Raw genomic sequence first — 11,369 nt, forward strand, 5'->3', positions numbered from 1 at the left:
TAATTACTGTATCCATTACAAAGTGAATTGTATCACTGTAACTGTGCCCACGCACACATATAGCCTAGGGTATATAAACATGTAAAGCTTTGGAGAACACATGTTAATGTACGTTCAAGGTAAATATTCTGCTTAAAACACAACTCAGAATTCTAACTTCTGTGCTTACCTGGTTTAGTCTGCTTTGGGTGCCCCAAACCTGTAATATTCAGCTTGGTCAAGAGATTAATACAAGTATGTGTGAAGGAGACTCTTACCAAAGACTAAATGAAGGTGTCTGGAGTGTACGTTCAGAGTAACTGAGCGGTGCCCTGTGGGCACTTCTGGAATGGAGTCCCCGTTGGCTCTCTTTGCCTTAATTACTGTTTACACCCCAACTTCCTCGTCTGCCTCTCCAGCACAGATTCCTTTCCTAAGCTTCAGATCCGAACAGCCACCTGTGCGCTGGGCATTTCCACGTGGATGTTCTCAGCCCTAAACAGAACTCACTCGGCCCCGCCCCGCCCCGCCCCGCCCTCACCTCACCCTCAACCATCCTCCCAGAGCAGCACCTCCCCTGAATGGCCTCAGTTGGACCCCAGGGCATCTCTTTGCCTCCTTCCTCTCCCTCAATCCCCTCATCTCATCTGTAGTTTATCTCCAAGTTTCTATACATGATTTTCCCCCATTCTTTCTGGAATCTGTACAATCCTCTCCATCCGAGCGGTCATCTGGCGCGGGACGCCTGTCACCTGAAGTACTATCACAGCCCCCGTCAGACCATCGCCACCCAAGCACTGTGGAATACACCAGTAACACAGAAGCAGATGCGTAACGTTTAAGTAACTTTGCTGAATATTCAGGGTGGTCAAGGGGGAAAGGACGCAGAGAGGCGGAGAGCACCCTTTGCCGTCAGGCCCCTCTGGGGACGCAGGCCCGGCGTGGGTAGCAGCTGGGACAGCTGCTGTCGTGTCCCGGTACCGGATGTGTCCGATACACCCTCCTTTCCTCCACCTTTGCTCCGGCGCCTCCTGGGGCTTTGGAGCGGAGCTTTTCCACCGACCAGAGCCCCGGCGCGACTCTGTTCCTACTGCTCATTTGTTCCACATCCAGTTTTTATTGAGATTAACTTCACTTCTAAATTCAGCATCAGCAGTAAGTTTTATTTGTGTCTGAATATACCTTTCCTTGATAATTGGCACTGATGTCAAGTAAAAATAGGCTTATTCCCTAGTAGGTACCTCACCCAGACTGCATAAACTGCTTATTAGGGCTACCGACCTGTTCTGGGCCAATTTTCCACCCATGTATTTTTATCCAAGCTTATTGGTGTCCAAGTACACTTTGACGTGGTCGGCAATATGGAAACCACAGCAGGTAATTAATGACATGATACAGTGTAAAAGTGTTTAAAAATAGTTTTTAAACCATATAAGGGCAACAACAACAAAAATCACCTTTTTGTCATTCTATCCAACTGCTGGTGCCCAAGGTGAATAGATATTTCAAGAACAGCGAGGATTTTTAAAAACTTCCATTGTATAAATCCAGTTAGTTTCCATGAAAGTTATAATTATACAGTGCCGTGCCAGGCACCGTTCTGCTTTATGCAAATTAGCTCATTGGGTCCTCGGGCCAAGCCTCCGAAACGGGCGCTGTTATCACCCCTGCTACGCGGATGAGGCCGCCGAGGAGAGGCTTATGGGCCCACCAGCCTCCCACGGCAGGCGGCAGGCTCGGGAGTCGGACGAGGGCCCCCCGCCCGCTGCGACGGTCCCGGAGCCGCGTCCTGCATGACATCGTTGGTGCTACTGAGGGCCAACACTCAAGCCCGATGGAGTTTATTTTTCAGCGAACTATTGAGACTAATTTTTCCCAGAAGATTCATTTCTGGAGTAATCTTGGTTGTATGTTCTGTAGAATCGGAATTCAACTCTATGTTGAAAATTTAACTCTTACCCAAACTATGTAAATCTAAATTCTATTTTTAAAAGTTTTCTTAATAAACTTTTATCCCTTTTAATTATTTCGTGCTTAAAAGCACTTCCTGTTTCTGAACTGCTGAGCGTGACTGTGGTCCATGAATTTCGGAAGGATTTTCCTTCTTAGACGCCGAGGCCCTGGAGTTCTCTGCCTTCTCTGTTATGCTTACGAGGCTGAGGTTCCCACCTTTCCTCTGTGTCACCATCCACACGTGACCCATCTTCCATCAGAATCACCTGTCACCTGGGAGGGAGCAGAGCCTCACTGCAAATCCGTGAGAACTTAGCAAGCACCTCCTGTACTCCACGCTTTGCGGCCAGAGGAAGGAAAACTGAACAAAGGCGACATGATTCTTTCCTCCCCGAGCTAATGACCCTCCACCCTTCCTTTCCGCCCCCCGAGCACCTGCCTCAGCTCACGCCCTTCTTCCCATTTAGTGAGCTAATGAGATAACATTGGAGCTGATACTCGACCTCCGCCCACTCTCTTCTCCAGTTCACCAAATCATCATTTCATCAATTACAGCTCTGATTATATGATTCCCTGATCAAAAAAATCGTCCAGTCTTTCCCCTTGTGCACCATGAACACCCACACCCAGCAGCTGGGGCCCCGATGAATCCCGATGCTGGGATCCCAGCCCTGTCCCCACGGCTCCTTCCAGATCAGCCCAAACCCCAGCCAGTGTCTGAGGCCCACTTTCACTGCCACCGCCTCCAGGACGGCCTTCTCAAGCCCCAAACTGGGGACGCTCTCTCTGTCCTCTTGAGACTCTGCCCTGGCACTTAAATCTCGTCAGCTAGATTTGAGAACACCTGGAAGAAGCAGTGCCTGTGGCTGATTCATCCGTCCGTCAGTCTGTCTTGTGCTTTGTCAAAGCGAGCATTTGTTGACATGAGTTTTGACAAAACACACACGTGTAAAAGTCCAGTGTCACGGGGTACAAAGCTCTTTGTCCGTGACTCCGAGGGGAAGGGTGGCGGTGATGGAGCTTTAGCGGAGAGTGGGGGCGCCCTCGAGCTGGACTCGGGGCCGGTGGGTGCGTCTGCAAGAGGCCGCCAGCCGTTCGGCCTCCAGGGACGTCTCTGCAAGGGCAGGACATACCCAGTGACAAGTCACTGCCTCTTCAAGTGTTGTCAGATCTCAAGTCAGGAGCTGATGAAAGGTTCTAATCCTTCTCGAAACTCTCTTCTTGGTTTTCCTAGACGAGGAAGAATTGCTGCTCTGACGCCCAGGACCTGGTGGCCAAATAGTCCTCGGAGGGCACCCTCTTGAAAGGTTGGTCTCGGGCCTCTTCCTGAAGAGGTGTTTGAGCCTAGAGAGGGGAGGGGAGAGAAGGGCCATCTGACTGTGTGGGAAGCGGGGCAGTGTTTCCTCTGGGGGGGCCCTGAAACCGGGCTGCTCTGTTTGCACCCCGTCTGCCATCTTCTAGTGCAGAAACCTCCGCTTCCAGATTTGTGGTCCAGAAATAGTCTCACTTCCTATGCTTGTTGAGTGGCTCCAATGAGATCATCCAAGCAAAGCCCGGAGACCAGGGCCTGGCACACAGTAGGTGCTCAGGAAGTAACACCTGCACAGAAACGTTCCTTGGGAGTCTTTGCAACAACCGTGTGAGATCAGGGGAAATGACACCTTCTTTGTAGAGACGGGAAAACCTAGGACTAACCCCCCAAGACCATGCCCCTAGCCAATGGTAGAGCGAGATCCTACCCTAAAGCTCACGCTTCTTTCCCCCCCTGAGCTGCCTACGGGTCTGGACCCACTCTGGGACCCCACGGACCCACCTCTTCATACAAAGCCTCTGCCCTGCTTAGAATTTTGTCAGAATTATTCAGAGAGAGAGTTTTACATGTGAATATCTTCTGTTACATCAATAAATGGCCTGACTTATGGCCTAAAGGAGAGGCCTAGGGAAGTGTACTTATTACAGAGGACTTTTAGAAATCCCAGCGTTTGCATCCGGTGCGGGGGACGTTCACCCCCCCAGCCAGCCAGCCCCGTCGTCTCGGGCAGCAGGTCCACGGCCGGCTGTGCAGCTCGGCTTCAGCAACTCTGCTGGACTCGTGCCTTGCGAGGCTGCATTCTTGCTGCCCACTCCCCTGAATCTCTTATCCTGATTCATATTTACTCTGGTCCTGAGGGTTTTTTTGTCTGTTTGACTGTGTATATTCTTGTAAGCTGCCTTGAATCTGTTGTAGAATAAGATCGGGTAGAACAGAAATAATTCAGTAGGTCAACATAAAAGTCACGAACCAGCATCAGGCAAAGCGCTCAGCCTTTGGTACGAGGGTCACTTACTGAGGATGCTGTCACTTCTTTAGAGATTGAGGAGCAGTCAGCAGGGAGGCTTTTGCTTTCTGCGTACAAAGACCACTCTTGTCTGTCCAAAATAGCCAGGACTCAGAGCTTGGGAACAGGAGGAAGTAGTTCTGTGTCTGGTGACAGTGCGGAGAAGGGCTCTCTGTGCCCCGGGGCCTGGGATGCGGTACAGCCCGGCCGCGCTGTGAGCCAGGAGCCCTGGCGTCCGCAGACAGCTGGGCCTGGCCGGTCCTGCTCTCCCCCCACATCCCTCCCAGAGGCAGCTTCGTCCCCAGCGACCACAAACCCCAAGGGTTGACCACAAACCAGCTTCCCACCATAAGCACTGGGGTGACTCTGGGGGCCCGGAGGGAAGGAATTCAGTGGGGGACAGCGAGGCAGGCCTGTTGCCAGGTCTGGGGGGGAAGGAGGAGGGGAAAAGGTGGCGGGAGATGGCCGAGTCCTTCCAAGGAGGTCGGCTCTTCAGCCCAAGGCGATGGAGGATAGCAGCTGCCGGGCAGTGCCAGGCACGCGGAGGAAAAGACAGAAGCGTTGATCTGGTCACCCTGGCACAGAGAGACGGCGTCTTTGTTGGAGACGCTCAGGGAGACCTCGCCAAGCTTGGCCGGGCCCGCCTTGCGCCGGCCGCCCGGGCTGGCCGCCTTCCTTGCCCGGGTCCCCCGATCCCTGCAGGGGCCACACAAACCCACCCGTTACGCTGCATGTCCGTGCCATGTGGGTGCTTCCTGGTTTACTTCCCCGCTGTGTTTTCTTTTTCAAATGAAAATGTAAGCTTCAGATATTTACTCTGGGAGCAGACTCCTTGGAGAAGAGTGTTGCGTTAGAAAAGTAGATCATTCTTCACAGCCTTTCCTGCCAGGCTAAGATAGGGCTTTTGGCAAGACACGATATGAGTAAAACCAATTTTGAGATAATATTGATTTTTAAAATCTGGTGGTCGGAGATGATTCCTGCGGAAAAAGAACGGCTCCCAGGCCTTATGATAAGGCCTAATCCGCAATGTAAATTGAGGCCTAGGAATCTCTTGCAATTGGTTAGAGGTTTTTGGATAGGTTGAGGAAACGCTCTAAAAATCAACCAGGTGGCGTTTTAGTTTCTCGTTCCCGTGGCTCTTTGCCAGGCCCTGAGACGTGCACTGGGGACACGCCCTCAGATCTACAGGAATGATGTATCGACAGACGCGGCCCTGGGTCACGCGCGGCCGTAAAGCACATGGGAAGATTCCCACGCGCATATCCCAGCCTCGATTTGAAGCGGATCAAGCTGGCAGCAGCTTTGGAGCTGGCTGTGCTTCAGGTGAAACAAAGAGGTCTTGTCCTTCGACATGGCAAATAGTATTAAAATAGCTTTTGCATAAACTAAAACAACAACAGAAAAAAACCACCCAGCTCTGGTAAAGCAGTGGGACCCTTCAAGGGGTTCCTTTTTCTCCTCACAGACACACACACATTATAAAAAGTCATCTGTGGTTTTCCTAAGGGGTACAACCAACTAATTACAATTTTTAAAGCCCTGCTGAATTAACAAGAGTCATATTTTGTTTGCTTTGCAGGAAAACTGCTGCGGTTGCTGCTGCTTTGAGAAGATTTTTGGAAAAATCAGCAGTTCTGATGCCTTGACCCCTAAGGAGACTGGTGGCTCTGAGGGAGGGGACGTCGCCACACAGAACTCTGAGGACCTCCGCCAGGCTTGCGGGGCCGGGGGCACCCAGAGCTGAGGCCCAGGGGGCAGGCAAGCCTGCACCCCGCCTCACAGCCCACTCCCTGCAGCAGTGCACACCCCAGAAGACATTTCCCTGCCATCCTGAGCTTTAGAACTTTCGATCTCAGTCACTGGGGCACGGGGTGCATCATTTCTGCCATTTCTCAGATCCCTAGAGCAATCATACTGGAGATTTAGTTGAGATTTTAAAACATGTTGGATGCAGAGGTTAACTATCATATATAGAATGAATAAACAACAAGGTCCTACTGTAGAGCACAGGGAACTATATTCAATAACCTGTGATAAACCATAACAGAAAAGAATAAGAAAAAGAATGTATATATATATATATATATATATGTAAAAAAAACCATGTTGGATACATTTAGAGGGAGAATTGCCTTTCAAAGTAGTGAGTACGACGCCAGAAAAAATTCTAAGTCTGGTGCACCCTTGACCGCTTAGTTTCTCAGACTCTATTACTTGGATTTGGTCTGAAATCAGGAGAATCCAACTGATAAGTAATTTGCTTTCTTTGAATTCTGAGGCAAAAAACCTCAGACATTCTACCTTCATTTATTCTGAAATCCCCTCCAAGAGCAGCAGCGTCTTCTAAGCTGCAGATCTACTTCCAAACGAGGCACGTGTGTTCTCGCACGCACCCCGCCCTCTTCCGAGGGAAGCTTCATCCGCATGGAGACACTGGCTTTGAGAGATGGTGTATGGTTAGTCTTTACAGCCAGGACCTTTGGAACGGTGCTAAGAGTCCCGAGAGAGCCCCTCAGTGTGGCTGAAACAGGAAGAGATGGGTCTGGTGGGTCCTGAGGGGGACGGTGCTGTGTCTCCTGTCAAAGTGACCCAGGTAAATGCCAGCCCGTGTGAGGACCAGCGACCTCACCCACGTGGCGTCTCTGTGGCTCAGCCCCGTGCAGGGAGCCTTGGACACTGAAGGCCAGGGCCACCTCCGCTCACTTTGGGGATGTGACACTGATCTCCAGTTGGAAGCGTCTTCTTGTTCCCGAGCTCGTGTGCCATTTTCTCACAGACATTTAACAGGGGACGTGAGCCCTGCTGCAGGAATGGGCGTTGTTTCTTTACAAAGCAGAAGCAATGCAAAGAGGGATTACACGCCCAGCACCGCACCCACCACTAGCATCTTAAGCCTCCCTCACATTTTCCACTTCCAAGTACCTGTTGTGTTGAGATCAGCTATAATAATGTCTTTATTTTTAGCCTAAATCGTTCTAGCCTGCAGTTGTCTCAACTGCGACAAAACAAAACAAGAGCAGCTCGGGGGCTGCCTGGGCCAGGGCGGACCTGACGTGCGTTGGCTTTTCCCAGCATCCCACCTGTGAATCCTCACGGCCTGCCTACGGATAGCGGCGTGTGCAACGCCCTTTTTCTTGTGTTTCAGGTACGGGGGAAGCAGAGGCAGAAGACGAGGTGTCATTAGTTCAGGCCACGAGCCAATTTACTGGTTGTGCTGGTTGTGGAAGGTCCTCCTTTCCGGCCTCTGCTCTTGCATTACGATGCATCTCTTTCTTTCTTCCTTGGGCCAATGCATTTATCCAAGGTTGGCTTCTCCTGTTCCTGTTCTGTGACTATGTTTCATATGTTTAATTTAGTTTCCTTAAAATACACACACACACACACACACACACACACACACACACACACAGCCCTGTGACTGAAGTGTTATGTTACCACGCTATCTTTAGCTGCTGGTATTCATTGAGTCTGGAAAAATACAAGCCGGTGCAGGCTTAATGCTCAGCCCGCAGAGAGCTGGCATCCACTCAAATGCTGAACAGGACACGGGGGTCTGGTGTGTTCCCCTCCGGCCCGAGCAGGGGGCCTTTGCAGGGCGTGCAGATCGCATCCACCCCGGCTCACTTTCCCCGGGCCCTGCTGCACACACACGAAGGGGACGGCTTCGGCCAAATGAAGCAGTGATTTCTTTGCCAGATTCATCCACTGATGACCCCACGGTCAGGGGGTGTGATTTTCTTTTAGGGGTTTAGAAAGGAGACTGTACTTTGAAAATGGCTCTCCTTAGAATTTGTAGCTATATTTCCACCTCGGATGGGGAGGTGGCCCCATGCCAGCGGGGTCCTTTTATATGGGAGCGGGAGAGTCTGCCCTGCAGAGCTGATTATTACAGTCTCTGCAGTTACGGGGAAATGGGAGAGTTTCGGTCTCCTGCTCGGCCGGTCCCCTCCCTCCACGCCTTGCAGTACGTGGCCGCTCTGACGGGAAATGGGCTTTGCACATCGGAAGAATCAAACCAGATGCGAGCGTGGACCCGAGGAGTGGAGTCTGGCTGGACTGGGGTTATTGCGATCAACTTTTCCAAGAAGTCACGAGGATTGGAGGCTGTATTGCTTCTCCACCCTCTTAATGGACGTGACAATCTCGCTCACTCCCTTTAGGCCGCTGCCGTTTCTCCAGTAAATGCAGGAAATTAAGCATCAGTGGGGCACTTCCTGCTGCCTGGAGAGAAATAAACTTCACAAGAGCTATTAAGGAAAAAGCAAGTCACATTCATAATTCGTAAGATACCAACAGTTACCCAGAATCTGTTGCTGTTTAAAAATCAGGGAGGAAAGAGCTCATGCCCAATTTGTGACATAAAGCCCTCTGGCATGGATTCTCGCCTGAATTAACTTGGGGCAACGATTTCCGGGTTGGAGTTGGGTAACTCACGTCTGTTGAGTACCGTCGGTTTGCTTGCAGTTGCTTTCCGTCTGACTTGATGTGATTTTGCTTTCTTTCCTCAAAAATGTAAATTGGCCTGGCGCCCTGTCACGCGGAGGCACGTGCTGATGTGACGTGGCCTGAAGGTGTGTGAACACCAGCGTTTTCACCGTCTTTATGGAAATTAGTGCAGCAAAATTCTTCTCTCGTTTTGGAATCAAAATCTGGATTTTGTATTAGGGAAATGTGCAAGGCTCTCATCTTGTTCCTTTTTTGTCCTTCAGCCCCCACTACCCTGACCCCCGCCCCCCCGGTTGGGGTAGGGGGGCAAAATCTGACATGAGCTTCTTCAGTCTGAAGTGCAGGCCAGTCGAGGGGACCTCATTTGGAAACTGATTTGTGAACTGGTAACGAGGGCAGGGCGGGGACCTCAGCGGCCGAGGGTGGGGGCTCAGCTCAGCGCTGTCCCCTGGCGATTCCGTAGTGGGTTCAGGGAGCTCCTCCATGGCCGCACCCTTCTCAGCAGCCACGATGCCACCTGCTTTGCTTTTGCTCCATCCTTTCATTTTTTTACTTCTTTCTCCTTTTCTCAAGTTAGCATCAGAATCCATCTTCTTATCCATCACCACGCTCCTCTAGAGCCTCTTTGAGACGAAAAGTATGTTTTCAATAGTCAAGTTGCTCTCCGTCCCAAAGGAAACGTGACGCGGCACTTCCTGGATTAGGGTGACTTCCGTGCGCTGCATGAAATCTGCAGCTTCTCGCCGTAGAAGGTCCGTGTATTTCTCCCAGCTTCTGACGCACTCAGGTGTGTTTTCCCTAAGTGGTCTTTGTACGGGCAGTTTCACCTTCCGTGAAGGCTTCTATCTCACCCCCTACCGGCAACTCAAAGGAGCAGAGGATGTCCGCACCCGCCTGTGCCTGTGTTGGAGTCCTGTGTGTTCTGTAGTTGTTCTGGCTGATAGATGCCACCGAGCCCTTTGGATGAGGTTTTTCAGTGGAGATAAGAGATAAAAATGGAGCCACAATATCGTGGCTGCATATATTGTGTGTATTTTCTATTTCTGAACGTAGTTTCATTCAGCTGTACTCCTTTGCCTTGTAAACATGTGTAGCAGCCATATATATGTATTATATTGAAGAATAAATTTGGACCTGTTTATCCTTCGGTAAATGAGCTAACTTATGCAATGACGTGGACGTTGCTCTCCTTCGGACGAGGCTGACGTGTTACGTCCCGTGACATCAAAAACCCAAGCTACGCTTGCAGGGGCCCCAGGACCCTCCGCAGGCACCCTGGGGAAAACCGCCCCCCTTTTGGAAACGTAGTGTATACGATGAAGCAACACAAGGCTCAGGGCTTTTCCCCTAATTTTTTTTTTTTTTTTTTTTTTTTTTTTTTTTTGCGGTACGCGGGCCTCTCACTGCTGTGGCCTCTCCCGTTGCGGAGCACAGGCTCCGGACGCGCAGGCCTAGCGGCCACGGCACACAAGCTTAGTTGCTCCGCGGCATGTGGGATCCTCCCGGACCGGGGCACGAACCCGCGTCCCCTGCATCGGCAGGGGGATTCTCAGCCACTGCGCCACCAGGGAAGCCCTTTCCCCTAATTTTAACACAGAAATATTGACCGATATATATATATACACATGAAGTGTGTGACAAATGATGAAGGCACTTAGCAGCAGCTCACTCTTTAAAGTGGCTTCGGGCAGATCCTTCAGACCCAGAAAGGTGTCTGCCTCAGAAGACCTGCCACTGGAAGACGAAACGGGCCGAAACGGCCCCCCAGCGGGGGACACCAGGTCGCCTCGTGGGCCGGCATCCCGGCTGCAGCGCTGCTGTGACCGGTCAGCTCTGAGCCGCGTGTCCGAGGATGACCCGTGGCCTCGCCGGTGTCCCCACCATATCCCAGCGGGGACGGTGTCCTCCACCCGCACCCGGCTGAGACGGACCTGCTGCGTTTTCTGGTGTCTCCGTTGGAAGCAGAAGTGGGCCCTGTGTTCACACAGAGCCTCCCTTCCCTCTTGTTCGAGCCTCGGTCTTTCCTACCCAGTGTCCGGGCGAGGCCTTCTCACTTCCTCCCCCGAGGAGAGAACCTCACAGGCCCTCTTTGACGATGTTGTGTTGTAAGCACAACTGTGCATTTGCTCTTGGTCCCCCCGTTCCTGGCACAGAGCTCCTAAAACCCTCAGAATTTCCTGAGCAGCCACACCTGAGCTATAGCCCCTCAGGTGACTCTCAGAGGATGAGGCCGGTGGTCAGTGACCCAACGGCGGGACCAGAGGGTTGGACCGTCACCCCCACCCCTGCCGCCCCCCACCTCCGGGGAGGGGAAAAAAGCCAGGGATTGAGCCATAGCCACCGATGGCCCGCCAGTCGCTCCATCAAACCTCTACTAAAAACCCTAAATGAAGGGGTCTGGGGGTGACGCACCCCAGCTCCCTGGGGACAGAAGCTCGTGCACTCTGGACCCTCCTCGTCCTCGCCCTGTGCACCTCTGCACCAGGCTGTTCATCTGTGTCCGTTACTATATCCTTCGTAACAGACTGCGAGTAGTAAGGAAGTTATCCCCTGGGTTCTGTTAACCAGTTGGCAATTCAGATTATTGAAGCTCAGGAGGGAGTCTTGGGAAGCCTTGATGTGTAGTCAAGTGGGACAGAAGTGCGTCTGGGTTGGGGGGGGGGGTGTCTG

At 51.8% G+C, this 11,369-nt stretch overlaps 1 protein-coding gene across 6 annotated transcripts in view; it reads left to right on the forward strand.

Annotated features, from left to right (window-relative positions):
• The window catches only part of MYLK4 (myosin light chain kinase family member 4), a 91,507-nt gene extending 85,166 nt beyond the window's left edge, over positions 1–6,341 (forward strand). For all 6 annotated transcript variants that reach the window (XM_067006856.1, XM_067006855.1, XM_059076623.2 and 3 more), the window contains 2 exons: positions 3,167–3,239; positions 5,833–6,341. In XM_067006856.1, coding sequence (XP_066862957.1) covers positions 3,167–3,214 — 48 coding nt within the window. In that variant the 3' untranslated portion in view covers positions 3,215–3,239; positions 5,833–6,341. The remainder of the gene's footprint in view (positions 1–3,166; positions 3,240–5,832) is intronic.
• Positions 6,342–11,369: the final 5,028 nt, after the last annotated feature.

This window comes from Kogia breviceps, chromosome 10, assembly GCF_026419965.1.
Source record: "Kogia breviceps isolate mKogBre1 chromosome 10, mKogBre1 haplotype 1, whole genome shotgun sequence".
NCBI lineage: Eukaryota > Metazoa > Chordata > Mammalia > Artiodactyla > Physeteridae > Kogia > Kogia breviceps.